Below are 16,586 nucleotides of genomic sequence, written 5' to 3' on the forward strand. Positions count from 1 at the left end.
TAGTATCTTTTCTCTTTATTCTTTGTTTCAAATTGCCTTTGTGTCTATCTCTGCTTTATTCTCTTTCTCTGACTTGCTTTCTGAATCTGAGTATGTCTGTTTCTTTCCCTTTCTCCTTATGCACATGCAAAAACATTTTAATATATCTCTACCACCACAGTAGAGATGTTCTTTATGAGGCTTCAATGACCAGAGTTTCATGTCAAGTTGGGAGCAACAAAGCATCAGCTGGATTGTATCAGTAAGATTTAGAATGATTAGGTGTCATGTGCTACATTCTGAGATGACCCAAAATGTGGAAACTAATAACCACAGATTATAGAGTCATGGGAATAATGTAGAATTTGGAGTTAGATAAACTTAGCCTGAGTCTTTTCTGGCTCTCTGGTCTTGGGTTTACTTCATTTCACTTCCCTGAGCCCATTCTCTAATCAGCAAAACAGGGACAGTAATAATACTCATCTCAAATGATGTTGGTAAGTATTGAATAAGTTTATGAAACAGCACTTTATAAAAGGTAAAATGCTATATAAGTTTATCAATTTTATGCTCGCTGTTATCCAGTATAAGTGTTCAGATTCTTAGAAATCAAAGCTTTCCAGGTATATGATATAGGTCCAAGTATATAATCACTCTACACTTCAATTATATTATGTATAAGATGGAAATGATAATATTATATATGTCATAGACTTTTTCAAAAGTTAAATATACACATCTTGACCCAGTGTCTGACTCATAGTGTTCATCAAGTATTTGCTATTTTCCTATTGCTATCAAGAATTGTGTTAGGTTAACATTTTACATTTGTCAACACAATTGATGAATCCAGGTAATACTTGGATCTTGTGTTTTCAAGCACAGAGGTAATTTCTAGTATGATAGTACCATTCTGGCATCTCTTGTAGACACTCAGAATAATACATAAATATATGAAATGTCTTCTCTTACCATCTAATGCTTTTCCCATATTGTATCAGTTTGCTTAAAGTTTGTGTTTTCCATCTTCCTTTATGTACCTCCAGGATCTGTCATATGACTTCACTCAGCTAATATTTGCTGGTGATGACTTGAAGAAAGGGGACATGTTGCTAAAATATTTAAAACTACACATTAAACTTTTTGACTTTTATTAGTGAATTAGAGTTGTATTTAATAGTTTCACTCATTTCAACATAATCCTACACATATGGAATTTAATTTACTCCATTTTAGTCCCCAGGGCCCCATTTTGTCCCCCATTCCTCTTTCTCCTCCCTACTGGTATAACTTTCACTCATTTATTTATTTATTTATAATTGGCACTTTACTTGTATACATAAAAGTGGAATTCACCATGGTATATTTATACATGCACCTAGTGGAATTTTGTCAAATTCATTCTGCATTTCACACCTTTCCTGTCCCTCCTCCAGCCCCATCAATGTACTTTGACTCTACTAATCTTCTTTCTATTGTTATGATATAAGAACACCACCTTTCATCCTCTTACTTTTTGCTCTAGCATGAGGGAAAATATCCAACCCTTGATTTTCTAAGTCTAGTTTATTTCACATAGCATGATGTTCTCTAGTTCTATCCATTTGCAAGCAAATGCCATAATTTTATTCTTCTATATGGCAGAATAAAATCCCATTGTGGATATATTCCACATCTAATGAAGGGCACCTTGGCTGGTTCCATAACTTTGCTATTGTGAGTTGTGCTGCTAGAAACATTGATGTGGCTGTATCTGTATAGTATGCTGATTATAGTTCTTTTGGCTCAATATCCAGGAGTGGGAAAGCTAGATCATACAGTGGTTCCATTCCTAGATTTTGGAGAAACAACCATACTGCTTTCCGGAGTGTTGAACTAATTTGCAGTCCCAACAACAGTGTATAAGTGTACCTTCCCCCCACATTGTCACTAGCATATAATATTATTTGTATTCTTGAAAATTGTCATTCTAACTGGACTGAGATGAAATCCCAAAGTAGTTTTAATTTGCATTTTCCTGACTACTACAGATGACGAATAGTTTTTCATATATTTGTTGGCCATTTGTGTTTCTTTTGAGAAATGTCTTTTTAGTTCTTCTACCCATTTATTGATTGGGTTGTTTTATTTTTAATTTTATTTTTACAGACTGCATTTATTTGATTCATTGTACACAAATGGGGTACAACATTTTCAGTTCCATGGCTATATACAATGTAGATTCACAGCATTCATGTAATCATACATGTACATAGGGTAATACTGTCTCTCTCAGTCCACTGTCTTTCCTTTTCCCATGTTAAGTGAAATAAACCAAGCTCAACAAACCAAAGGTCAAATGTTTTCTCTCATAAGTGGATGATGATACATAAATAGGGAGGGTGGGGGGGCAAGAGAAGGATGGAGGAACTTTGGATTGTGTAGAGGGTTATTTATTTTATTGGCATTAAGGTTTTTGAGTTCTTTATATATTCTAGATATTAATCCACTGTCAGCAGAGTACCTGGAAAAGATTCTCTTCCATTCTTTAGTCTCTCTCTTCATGCTTTTTTAGCATTTCCTTGCTGTGTAGAAGCTTTTTTTAATTTTGATGTTTTCACACTTCTTGATTGTTGGTTTATTTTTTGAGATTTCTGGGTCTTGTTAAGGAAGTCAGTGCCTGTGCCAATATATTGGAGTGTTGACCTTTTGTTTTCTTCTAGCAGTTAAAGTTTCTGCTCTAATTCCTGAGTATTTGATTTGACTTTTGTGCAGCATGAGAAATAAGGATCTAGTTTCATTTTTGTACGTATGAATATCCAGTTTACCCAGCATCACTTGTTAAAATGCCTATCTTCTCTAACATATATTTTTGCACCTTTGTCACATATTGAATGACTGTAATTATGTGGGATTGTCTCTGTGTCTTCTATTCTGTTCCATTAGTCTTTATTTCTATTTTGATGACAGTACCATGCTGTTTTCGTTAGTATAGCTGTACAGTATAATTTGAAGCTCAGTATTTTGATGCTTCTAGCATCACTCTTATTGTTGATGAATTTTTTGGCTATTCTGAGTCTCATACTCTTCCAGATGAATTTTAGGACTGTTTGTTCTAGTTGTGAAGAATGTGACTGATATTTTGATTACATTGACTCTGTAGAATACCTTGGCAATATGGCCATTTTAACAATATAAATTCATCCTATTCAAGAACATGGAAGGTCTTTCCCATCTTCTAAGGTCTTCAAGTTCTTTCATTGTTGTTCTGTAGGTTTATTGTAGAGATCATTCACCTCTTTAGTTAGAGTAATTCAAAGTATTTTATTTCTTCTTTTATTTATCAGTTCTAGAAGTCTTTGGTAGGTTTTTTATTTATTTATTTATTTTTTTGGTCTTCCAAGTCTAGATGTGGGATCATGTCATCAGCAAACAAAAAGCTTCCTTTGCTTGAGGATTATCAATTTTGGCATGAGATTTGTTTGCCTCTTTCCTCAAATTTTCAGAGCTCTTGGACTTCCACATCAATTGAGATGGATTTCTCTTCCTCTTTTTTTCCATGTGGTCTTTTGTGGTTAGTTGTATTTTTTATTCTAGGTACTTCTGTTTTTGCTGTATGTGTAGATGTCCAGGAGTGGGACATGAAGTCCCCCTCTAGTTGTTCCTAGTCAAGGCCTGGTTGTTGGTTTGGGGTTTTTGTCTTCCCTATTCTATGAGTGGAAGTATTGCCAAGAATTGAGTAGGGCTAGTTCATATGTGGAGTGAGGTTCACTGCTATTTGGCTGAGTCATGAGTGTCACTCAGCATCAGGATCTCTACTGTTGAACTTGAAGTGTCATAATCATTTCTCAGCTCCTTTTAGAGAAAGTGGAATAAAGGAGTCACAATAATATTAACAACCAATGTAGAGCCTTAAGATAAATGTCCTGTGTCTACTTTGACATCTGTATCACTATTACCTGTAGAGGAATGGAGATATCAGCATTTAACATTAATACTGTTTTAGTCAGACTTTTGTTGTGATCAAAAGACTTGACAAGAACAATTTTAGAGAAGGCAAAGTTTATTTGGGAGTTCACAGTTTCAGAGGTCTCAGTTCACAGACAGCTGGCTCCATTCCTCAGAGCTTGAGTTGAGGCAGAACATCATGGCAGAAGAGTGTGGTGGAGGGAAGTGGCTCAGGACATGATAATCAGGAAAGAGAGAGAGGAAGAAGAGAAGAAAGGAGGGGAGGTGAGAGGAGGAGAGACTCCACTGGCCAGGGGCACAATATACATGCCAAAGGCACACCCCTTAATAACCCACCTCCTCCAGCCACACCCTAACTGGTTACCACTCAGTTAATACCTATGAAGGTATTACTTCACTGATTGGGCATGGTGGCACACACCTATAATCCCAGCGACTCAGGAAGCTGAGACTGGAAGAGTGCAATTTTGAGGCCAGCCTGAGAAAGTTAACAAGATCCTCGCTCAAATTTTTTTTTTAAAAAGTTGAGGTTATAACTTAGTAGTAAAGCATTCCTCAGTTCAATCCTCAGTACCAAAAAAAAAAAAACAAAAAACTTTTGACTATTTTCTTTTATTCAAGGTGTATTTTGTAGATTTTTGTTATTTTATACATTAAAAATTTTAGCATTAGAATGGCTTACCATTGCTCTTAAAATGTAATTAAACTTTTATTCTTAGCTACAGGATCATACATAATGTGGTTCATACTTCTCCAAATTTATTGCGTAGCACTTTCCATAGATCACTCTTATCTGCTATAGTTGTCCTTTCATGTTATATGAATACAGCAGGTCAATTTCTTTCTCAGGTTCTTTGCATGTGTTAACTCTTCTGCCTGGACTGCCCTCATCCACATCAGGGATGGCTGTCCTCTTCACATTATTCAAGTATCAACACAAATGTCACTTCATCAAATTTTGCATTGACCACCTGCATATATATATATATATATATATATATATATATATATATAAAATATATATTTTTTTTTATAGAAAATTCTCTTTATTTGTGGTAATTATGTTTTAAAATGCTCACCAGAAACACTGAATTGGTGAATACTAAACCACTGGTCCCTCTTAAAGCAAATATAGATTACATTCTGCAGTCTCTGATCACATTTTCATCAAGAAATCAATTAATAACTTTCTATTTTAAGACACATTCTCTAAAATAGATCTTTAGTTAATTTTCTTTGGTTATTTTATTTCACATAACTCCCTTTGTTTCTTTACTGTGCTTCATGCAATTAATAAATAGGCTTTCTCCCCTACTCTTCCTACTCTCTGAGGGTAGAGGTTGTCTTTATTTCATTCATTTGTATGTACCCATTGTCTAAGATGCACCTAGAAAATAGTTAAAAGTTCAGTGGAGATTTCTTAAATGACTAAGTTGAGTTCTTCCTTTTGAATATATTTTTATAATATGAATTATTTTATATAGTCAAAGCTATTCCAACTTTGCATTTCATTTTAATCAACATCATAATGTTTCCTTATCTTATTAAAATATTTGTAAAATGATTTTGATGCTTTATGACATTATGTCAGATGGAAGTGGTACAGTTATGTAATGACCCTTCTGTTATTGGTCATCTACACCGCTTGCAAGGATGAATCTTTGTTGCAAATATTGTTTTTCTAATTTAATTCACCAAGAGATTCCTATAACTGTTATTACTATATCAAAGTATATGAACATTTTTTAAGTTCTTGATATCATTTTGTCAAATTGTTTTCCCAAACAGGAGTCATATTTTTCATTGAGCTAAAATATTAGCAAGACTAGTCTCTCACACATTGTCATACACAAAACCACTTCCACTTGTGATTTACACATGTGGAATATAGGATGGGTGGGGCACTTGAAATTCCTACTATTAGTCATTCTTTGTCACACAGTCTTCAAGAACTCTGTTTTAATTGTTCATATAACTTAAGAGGTAAATCCAAGAGGTTCTCAGGAGGCATGAACATGTTACAATAGATTATTTTGCTAATCTGAAGAGTTTAAATCCGAGCTGATGAAATGAAACATAGACCAGGTAAATTCTGATAAGTGAATGTATATGGGAAGCTAGGTATAAATACCCAGATCTTAAAATCCTTCAAATATTGTCTTATTTCACTTTATGTCCTCAAAAATCTGGATAAATATCTTTCACTTATAATCTCAATAAATATAGATTGAAAAGTAAAACTACTGATATAGCATGTAACAGAGTCCTTCTATTTCTATTCTTCTTATAATCTTCATGAAAGACGGGAGACTTTTTTATTGGTAGTTTCTTTTTATGCATGAGAACCGAGGCTTAGAAAATTCTATTTAAATGAGGTAAAATGACTTGCTCAAAATTAAATAACCAGTAAGTGAAAGAACCTGGACTTGAAGCCAGTCTGTTTGACCCCAAAGTCATGCTTCTACTCCATTTTACTTATCCTCTGAGAGAATGAACAAAATAATCTCTGAGGACAGAGACTGTCAAAACAGCAGAGTCAAGTGAGGCAGCCTCTGGGCAACCAGACTAGGGATTTGAAACAAACTCTAAAGGACAGAGAAGCCAGTAAATAAAAAAAAATTAAAAAAAAGATAAAATTAAAGCTGTTTTCTTCCCAAACTCTCCTTCTCCCTCTCCTTTCTTTTAAATTGGTTTAAAACTTATTATTACTATTCTGATGTGCTTTTCCTGTGGTTTGTATGTGTGTTTTCCATCCCAGTGAGGACTTGGACACCATCCTTTGGTCTGTGGTTGGAAGGAATCTGTGTCTGTGGCATCTTTAGATATATGTCAAAACTCCAAGTATAGCCACACTACGTATCAGGAACTAGTGATTCATTGCTGTGGCTTGCAGATGACATAGAAAGAAGCTCAGTAATACTTGTTTCAAGTAAGTTTGATTTTCCAAAGAAAAACATAAGCTAAATTCCTTTTCCTCAAACACTTCGTGTGTCTTGAGTATCTAGAAGACTTTTTTTTAAAAAAATAGAGTAAAAGGAAGACCTGTATTTCTTGGTGGCCCACTAATTTTATTATGAAAGTCTTTATAGTTACCTTTCCAGGAAACAAAGTTCTTAGTTTTAATAATTTGCCAGATGCTCCAAAAATGCAGTGTTGGCCCATGCTTAAATGTTGTGTCTCAATTTTGCCTGTCTATGTACAAAACTATCTTATACCTGAACCTGAATAGAAATTGTTTGTAGAGACTGTAAACAAATATTTCTTCTTCAGCAAACCTAGGACAGACTATATATTTTTTGCAAAATATAATCTAACACTTTCCATGTGTCAAGCATCTGTATGTTGCAAGTGACTGTAGACACATTAAAGGTCAAATTTTCAAGGACTTTTAGTCTGTGTGTGCGTGTGTGTGTGTGTGTAAGTGTGTGTGTGTTACTAGGGATTGAACCCAGAGCTTCATGCATGATAGACAAGCAGTCTAACCCTGAGCTATACTCCCAAACTTCAAGTTCTTTTTTTGGGGTGGCTGGTACTGGGAATTGAAATCAGTGGCACTCAACCACTGAGCCACATCCCCAGTCCTATTTTGTATTTTATTTAAAGACAGGGTCTTAATGAGTTGCTTAGTGCCTCGCTGTTGCTGAGGCTGTCTTTGAACTCACGATTCTCCTGCCTCAGACTCCCAAGTCACTGGCATTGCAGGTGTGTGCCACTGTGGTCAGCTTCAAGTTCTTAATAGTCAAATCCATTATTATATTATATTCTTGATCAACTGGTGATCATCAAATGACATCTATTGACTTTTAAATTTTTTTTTTGTAGTAGTAGATGGACATCATGCCTTTATTTGTTTATTTTTATGTGGTGCTGAGGTTTGAACCCAGAGCCTCACACCTGCTAGGCAAGCGCTCTGCCACTGAGCTACAGCCCCAGCTCCTATAGCCGCTTTTTGATCTTATTTTCATGGTGGTGTTGATGGAACCCAGAGCCTTACACATGCTAGACAAGTTCTCTATCATTGAACTACATTTCCATCTCTCAAATGAGAAATATGTGCTTTTTTTGTACTGGGGATTTAACCCAGGGCACTTTACCACCATTGAAATACATCCCTAGCCACCTTTTTTTTTTTTATTTTGAGACTGGGTCTTGCTAAATTGTTTAGTTCCTGAGGCTGACCTGAAACTTGCAATTCTCCTGCCTCAGTGTACCAAGTCTCTGAAATTACTAACATGTGCCACCACACCTGGCTAAAAGATGTGTTATATGTGCTTTTTTACCTCATTAACTATTTGATAACAGCCAGTTAAGACAGCCAGACTATTCTAATTGCTTTATTAGCCCATCCCTCACAGATGACAAATGTTTGAATTTATCTCTTGAACTTAGTTTCTATTTTAGTTTGCAGAGAAGGAAGAATTGATTTTGTTAGGTTTATTTGTAGTTGAATAAAATTTATGTTGAGCTTTTTTTATGTTCCTGAGATTACACTGAAATTACACTTAAATTATGTTATATAGTTACTGATTAATTATGACAATATTAGGATTTTAGTACACTGCTGAATTATATTTGCAAATATTTTACTAACCTTTTTACTATATTTTGATAAATGACATTTATTTTAATATGTTTCAATAAGGACAAAATCATATTGCAAAATGAATTGGTTTACCTGTTTCTGCATTTTAGGAGCAATGTGAAAAATGGAAATTATGTGCTCATTGAAAGTTTTAAAAAATTTATCAGGTATGATTGCCTTTGGTGAAAATGTATTTAGCAATTTTCCTAATTTCTTGTATAATCAATTGTTTTCCATTCTTGCTTCATTTTGGTAATTCAAACAGAAAACCATCCATGTCAATGATATTTTCAAATTTGTTTGCATTATATTTATCATAGTATTTTTAAAAGTTATCTTATATTGGTTAGTATGTGTCCCATTTTCTACTATTTATGTTCTTGGTGATTCTAATTTTGAATATACAATGCCATATGCATAATTACTGCTTTCATATATGAGGCTTATTCATAATTTAGTATATAATAAACTTTTATAAACATTCCATTAATGTTTTAGAAAGTACAATTCCTTTTTATATAGTGTCTACTAACTATTATGCTTTATTGTTTTTTTATCCATCCCTCATAGTTTTCATTCTAAAGCAATTAACTTTCTTTTAATTACATAATTGACAACTCATACTTTTTAAAATATTTCCTATTTTATGGAAAATAATATGCTTACCAAAGAACTTCTGGAAAATTAGAGATATATAAAATAGAAAATGATAATTATTCATAATCAGATCCCCTAAAGATAATGTACTCTAATATTTCACTCTAGTTTTTTCAGGTTTTTGTTTTACACAGATGTATATACTTATGGCCTACGCCATCTGTATCCTCATATATATATTCATACTAGGCCCCAGAATTTGCCTAAATAAGAATTTAGAAAGAAGAATGTGAGGAATTGAGTGTTTTTGAAAAATTTGTTTAAAAAATGTAACTGTAAATTGAAAATTATGGTTTGTATGACTTTAGGAGAAAATTTAGAATGTTGAACAATGTGAAAGAAACTCCAAGTGTCACAACATTCTAATTGTATGGTTTGTTTAATAAAAGGGAAAATCTCCTTAAAAATGTAAATATTTCCCATGAAATATTCTATTATAGTAATACATATGTTAATAGTATATTAGTCAAAGACATGAGTACTCAACTCTGATTTCCCAAGTCAAAACTCCTGGTACTCTCATTTATTAGCTGTATATTCTTTATCAAGTTATTTAACCTCTTCATAATCTTTTTTTTTTTCTTTTTGCATCTAGAAAGTTGGAGAAATTATGATACTCACCTGAGGGGTTGTTGTAAGAATTGAACAACAATCTATGAAAAGTCCCTCACATATTTAGATTCAATGGGTGATAACTTTCTATTATATATTTTTAATTATATATAGGTATGTTTGTGAAATTATCTATATGACCTAAGATATATAATGAATTAGTAAAAAGAGATGTATATATGCCACCAGGCTTTTGCCTATATTCTTATGTTCAACAACTGTTTAATATCTGCTATATATAAGTTTTATTATTTTTTTATAAGTTTTAAGACCCACCTTGCCTCACCCCTCCACTCAAAACTCCAACTTCTATATCTCTCATTTAAAAACCTCTATATTCTAGATCTCTAATCTTTACAACCTTGTTAATTACTTGTCTCCTATACATTTCCAGTCAATCTATAGTATTCAGATATAGTTACCTTTCAACTCTTGTTCTTCTTGCCCTGCTATAGGAGGGCATCCACAAAGAATGCTAGCCCCACTTCAAAGCAAGTTCTCAGGTCACAGAAATCCATCACCCTAACCCCAACTTCAGATAATCAGAAAATTTGCTAGTCTTTGCTAATGGCTTCTAGAAATTTGCTACACTCTTTCTTTCTCCTTAGTACCAAATTTGAAATTAAGTTTCTGTGAAACCAAGTGTTTCATACTTTATTCATTCTGTACATCTTTGACAAAGGATTACCCAAATAAATAAAAAATTAATTTTCTCTTCCTAAGACAAAATTTTGTTTAAGTAGTAAAAGATCAAGTATTGAAAAACTTTATAAGTAGTAAATTTTGGACTTAGAAAGTTACTTAACATCTCAAAGCTTTAGAGAATAGCAGCATATTTTAACTTGTAATGACATAGTCATTTGAAACATACTTTAAGGCACAGTATTAGCTCAAAAATATAAATATGACAAACATTCTTCTTACTAATTTAAAAGGGGGATGGAATTTCAAATTATAAGGAGTAATCTTATCTTTTTGTAAATTGTATTTATAGAAACTATGCAAAAAAGATGGAAGGAGAAACTGATTTTCTCACAGAAGCAATTTTATAATAGAGGAGTTCAATTTTCAAACTTAAGTTCGATGCTGGGGCTGGAGATAACCCTCAGTGATAGAATTACATATTTAGCATGTGCAAAGCCATGGATTCAATCCCCAGTACCACCAAAAAAGTCTCATGCTTAATATTTTTATAGAAATGACCACATATGGTAATCTAGTATGAAAAATGGTGGAATGAGACATACATCATTACCCAATGTACATGTATGATTACACAAATGGTATGAATCTACATCATGCACAACCATAGAAACGAAGTGATGTACCCCATTTGTGTACAATAAATCAAAATGCAGTCTGTTAAAAATAAAAAATATAAAAATGGTAATCTACTTATTCATTGACAAACATTATATACTCTCTGCTATTATTTCATGCTTTTAAATATAAACAGCATAACCAGTCATGCATAAACTGCAATTAAGGTCATATGCATTGTTATAAGAGTTTTTAAATTTCTTCCCTTTTAACTAAAACTATCAGAAGGTTAGTTAGTGTTAAGATATTCTCAATGTTTCCTAAGTGAATTGTGATAAGTATGGCAATTTGTGGGCAATGTAGGGATTAGTGTTAAATTTTTGAAAAACTAACAATGTATGTTTGGTTGTCCTCATTGTCTCATATCATGTCCCTGTGACAAATATAGAGACAGCTGTTAAAATTATAGGCAATTGTAATAGCTTAAGGCAGTCTCCATGATTTCTTGGTGTACTATCTGATCAGCTCAAGCATTGTCACCCTTCCCACTGGCATTATGCAAAATTTCCTAGCCTTTAAAATACAAGAACCAACCATTGCTTCCTTGGATATGTTTTTGTGTTTCCCCTCTCACCACATTATGAATTCATATATCAAAAAAAGCCCAAATATCTTCCTTTAAACAGTGGCTAAACTGAAAGGCACATCATTGAACTTGCCCACTAATCCACAAATCCTGTGCATGAAGCACTAAGTCTCATCAACCACTTGAGAGGAAGGAATATGAAGCATGTAACACTTGAGTGCTGAGGTTCCTTTTCTCCACAAACGTAGCAGGAAGTGTAATTTCAAATGGGTTTCTTTCAAAGTCATCTCTTTAGAGTTGTAGTGTCCATACCATGATACTGATAATGCTACCATTAATTCCAAACACATCTGGAAATTGTTTAGACAATACCTTCAGATATAGGTTAATAAAGTGCACACAAACATAAACACATGAAAAAAGTTTTATTAATTTATAATGACAGAATCCTCTCTCTCCTCAGAAACCTTGTTCTTTAAAAAATTTCTCCTTTCAGTTGTCCCTTCTTCTTCTGCTAGTCAATCAATTCAAACGAATATTTTTAGGACTATTACTTTCCTTTTCCTTCCTCCACACAAATGTCTATACTATTTAAATTTCAGACATAAAAGATGAGAATGAAAGATTGTTTCACAAATGCCAACTTGAGAAGCTAAGGGATTGCTTGTATTCAAATCCCTCATAATGATGCTCAAACATTATCCATAACCTTTGAGAAAATTAAGATAAGAAGATTGCCAGAAAGAAGATACATATTTTCTCATATTCATTCACAATATGATGATATTTTGTTTTCTATGCAATTCTGTGAGTCCTGCTTACAGAAAAGCTTCCTAAAAATCAAACTGATATTTGCTCAGAGTAATGTGTAATATTGTTAAAAAAAAAGCAGTTATGCATATTTTTAAAAACTGAATTTTACAGAAAGTTCATTGCTCAGTTTCAAAACTTTCTTTCATCAATTTATGGAGATTGTGTAACCTGCATTAAGCCTTAATATATATGTTTTGGAAAATAATGAACTATTTGGGTCTTCTGGACCCCTATTATGAGAATTCAATAGATTGTCATAGTATTAGGACAACTTATCTATCACTGGAGACCATGCAGCCTGAAGTATGACATGCCACCCCCATAACCCATAGTTTTTTTTTTAGATAATCCCAGGAAAATCATATTGAAATGAACTTGATCTCATTGGCTTAATTTTAGTATATGTCTTCATCATTGAAATCAATATAGAATAATTTAAGCGTACATGATGTATACTCAACAAATTTTGGCTCACCACCTTTAATCAGAGGCAGGTTGTTTAATCTGTCTGAGATTCCATTTATTCATTTGTATGAATGAGACCATTTGTATTAGAGGAATCAGATGAGATATTATATATGGAAAAATCTAAGAAATAGGCAGTCCAGAATAAAGCAGACATCCACTAAATTTTCATTGAATGAATGATTTTCCATACCCTTCCTTCAGTAACAATTTTGTCATCCTGAAACATGCATTGCTTCAATTCCTCATGCCTTTCTGTGATTTTATATCTTGGAAAGTCTCTCATTCAGAAATAAAATTCTTCTCATAAAAGAGATTGATTTAAAATTTGAGAAAAAATTCCTGTATTTGTTGTATCTTATTAACAATATCCAGTTTACTAAAAAAAATTTATTTTAATCTAAAATGTCCAGTTTCTGCTTTGTTACAAACATCTATAAAAAGCCAATCTAGGTATCTTAACAGATAAAGTACCTTGAATTTTTAAGTTCAGAAAGGCAAATCCTGTTTTCCCTTCTTGCACATTTTCCACACTGCCTCTGCTATCACATCCATGTGACCACAACTATCACACAATAAAACACTTATTTTTCTTGTTTCCAAAGTTCAATTAAACAAATTGTCTGGACGGTAATTCTGGCCTTTAGAAAAAGCCCACGAACATAGCCAAACAGTTATAATTAAAGACTTATTTTATTTTTAGCTAATCATTGATGAACCACTCTCCCTGCTCATGAGTCGGGAACGGGTCACAGAGCTGCCATGGCGAGACAGTTGGTCACGAAACTCTGAAGCCATGAAGTAATAGAGAATTGGGTCCAAAAGGCAGCAGAGACTTGCAAGGCATAGACAAAAAGGATGGAAATACAGTGTACTTTGGACAATGAGGCAACTGCCAATGATAGTTTCCTTTACCATGGTGTAAAAAATAAAGTTAATGTGATAGGGAGTGAAGCAGATGAAGAAGACTGCTGCACACATGAAAACCATCCGCAAAGCTTTTTGCCTCTCATTGATCCCTTGGAAAGCCATGGGTGGCTGTCTCAAGGATATAGTAGTTTTCCAGGTGCAATATGCGATGATGATCACTGGGATCACAAATCCAGCAAGTTCAGCAATTATAATCATTGCAACCAAAGCCACAGCATTCATTTGCTTGTAACCAAGATCAGCAAAGCAGGATTCCGTGTTGTTGCCTAAGTTCGTGCTCCTCAGGATGGGAAATGGCAAACAAGCAGTTCCCACGATGACCCAGATGGCAGCACTGATGCCCACGTCATACCTACGCTTCCAGTTTCTGGCCCTGAATGGTTTGTGGAGAAAGAAGCACCTCTGCAGGCTGATGCACACCAGGAAACAAATGCTGGCATACATGTTGAGATACTTCAGGTAGAAGCACAACAGACAAAGGGCCCTCTGGAAAGGCCAGTGACGGTTGATGTAATAGTAAATCCGGAGGGGTAAGGACAGTACATGAGCCAGGTCAGCCACGGAGAGGTTGATCATAAAAATGATGGCTTTATTTTTCTTGCTGATGAAACGGCACAGTACCCACAAGGCTGCACTGTTGGCCAGAAGACCAGGGATGAATATCAGGATATAGGTGGTTGCATAGAGGGAGTACTGAAATGTCAAATTTGTGACATTGCAGTTAGTCTCAGCATAGTTGGTACTGTTGCTACCCATTTTGAATATTTCGGTATATTCATCAAGGTAAGCTGTGGATTTATGATCCCTGCCCAAAGCAAAGAAAAAAAAATAATGATTAATTATTTAACAAATACCCAGATCTCTTTTATATTTAGAAAGACATAGAATATTAGAATTATAATAGAGGCTCAAGGAAGATGTACTACTGATCCAAGATCATGCAGTTAATCAGCTAAGGAATAATGGAACTGTCCTACAACTGCTCAATCCGATTCTCTAAGTTATGTCTTGCAAGCAAGGGTGTATTGAAATAGTCAATCAATTATTCTCCCTACAAAAATTCAGTATAGTATTTTAGTGTATTTCTTTTCATGCCATATTTGTTCTGCCCAAATCCCTGGTTAGAGTGAGTACTGCTCACTCACTTCCAGTCAAGATGGTAGAAATTCAGCCTCATCTTTTGGATACCCTTGCCTCTCCTGTATTTGTCATCTTGTTCATTGGGTTCCAGCTTTCTATTCTGGCACTTCAGCACTTAGAAAATGGTCCTGACTCCTCAAGCCTCTATTGACAGTATCTTGGCTGATTTTCAAGACATGGGAATATGGTTTCATTCTTATTTTATCACAATAGCTTCTGAGTCTCTCCTGGAATTTGTCTGTCTCCTTTGGCTTAGGTCCTATTCAAAATTTACATGATATATTTCAATATATGAATTTAGAAGCTTAATTAAGGTATTTCCCCTCATATCATCTTAGAAAATGAAGAAACAATTTTCCCTCTAAGGGAAATCCTGTACTGATGACGTATCATTAGCATTGCAAGTTATCCAGCAGTTAACATTGTTCAGGGTACCAGCAAAATAGGCCACCAAAATCATTTTTTGAAAAAAAATTAAGATTTAATTTTTATTCATTGATTATTGTAAGGAGAAAACTTTTTGAATTATTCAATAATTCTTTATACTTTAGTATGTTTTTTTTAATAGTGGGGATTGAACCCAAGGATGCTTTACCACTGAGCTACATCCAACTCCTTTTTAAATTTTATTTTGTGATACAATCTCACTAAAGTGCTGAAAGTCTTGCTAAATTACTAAGGCTGACCTCAAGCTTGTAATCCTCCTGCCCTAACCTCTTGATTCTCTGAGGTAGTATGGCTTTTATTATGTATTATATAAGGTCACAAAGAGAGATTAGGGTAATCTTCTCAAAGTCTGGTCCGAGTTTTGTAGATAAACTTCAGAAAAGACTGCCAGGAGAGCAATAGACTCATTATTTTACTTTAAGTATCTTGAAAAATTTCAGAATGGGAAGGACCTTTGTAAATCATCTTTTTCAACCTCCATATAATACTGGTAGAAGAAGCAAAACCCAGAAAAGGTGATTTTATGTCCACACAGTCACTAAATGAAACATCCATGACTTCAAGCTGGAGAACAAGTTGCCTAGTCTCCATACACATCCTTCTTCCCATCTTTGTTTTCCTCCCAAAGATAATTTTCCATTGTTTTGTTTGTATGTGGCTATAGAGTCTAAAAATTTTCAGATATTTATAGAAAACAAATCTCATCAAATATGAATTAAATCTTTTTTCAAAGTTTTGATACTGAACTTCTTTGTTCTTTTTAGTTATATATGACAATAGAGTCTATTTTGATATATTTATATGCACATGGAGTATGTCTTATTATAATTAGTATTCCAGACTTCTGGACATATATGATGTGGAGATTCACTGCAGTATATTCATATATGTACATAGGAAAGTTATGTCAGATTCATTTCACTGCCCCAAAGACAAATTTTATAAGCCTACTTTCTGTCATATTGCAGCAACTACTACTAGATTCAGATGACTACTACTATTCAGTTCTAGAATTACAAGAAATAAATTATTGAGTTTGTTCCTCAGTGGGGTGTTTTGTTGTTATTATTTCGATTTGGTTTTATGTTGAATACATTTGCCACATTATGTTTTTTAGCTTCTCCACATTAGTGGCAGAATGGCTTCTTATATAATGTTCACACCTAC

At 33.8% G+C, this 16,586-nt stretch overlaps 2 protein-coding genes across 4 annotated transcripts in view; both read right to left on the reverse strand.

Annotated features, from left to right (window-relative positions):
- LOC306650772 (putative P2Y purinoceptor 10) overlaps positions 1–16,586 on the reverse strand; it is a 195,225-nt gene that overhangs the window by 55,337 nt on the left and 123,302 nt on the right. The window lies entirely within an intron of this gene.
- The window catches only part of LOC306650769 (putative P2Y purinoceptor 10), a 127,893-nt gene continuing 123,337 nt past the window's right edge, over positions 12,031–16,586 (reverse strand). For all 3 annotated transcript variants that reach the window (XM_079123053.1, XM_079123055.1, XM_079123054.1), the window contains exon 2: positions 12,031–14,637. In XM_079123053.1, the coding sequence (XP_078979179.1) occupies positions 13,602–14,637 (1,036 nt within the window). In that variant the 3' untranslated portion in view covers positions 12,031–13,601. The remainder of the gene's footprint in view (positions 14,638–16,586) is intronic.

This window comes from Sciurus vulgaris (genome assembly GCF_902686455.1).
Source record: "Sciurus vulgaris genome assembly, chromosome: X".
NCBI classification, from domain to species: Eukaryota; Metazoa; Chordata; class Mammalia; order Rodentia; family Sciuridae; genus Sciurus; species Sciurus vulgaris.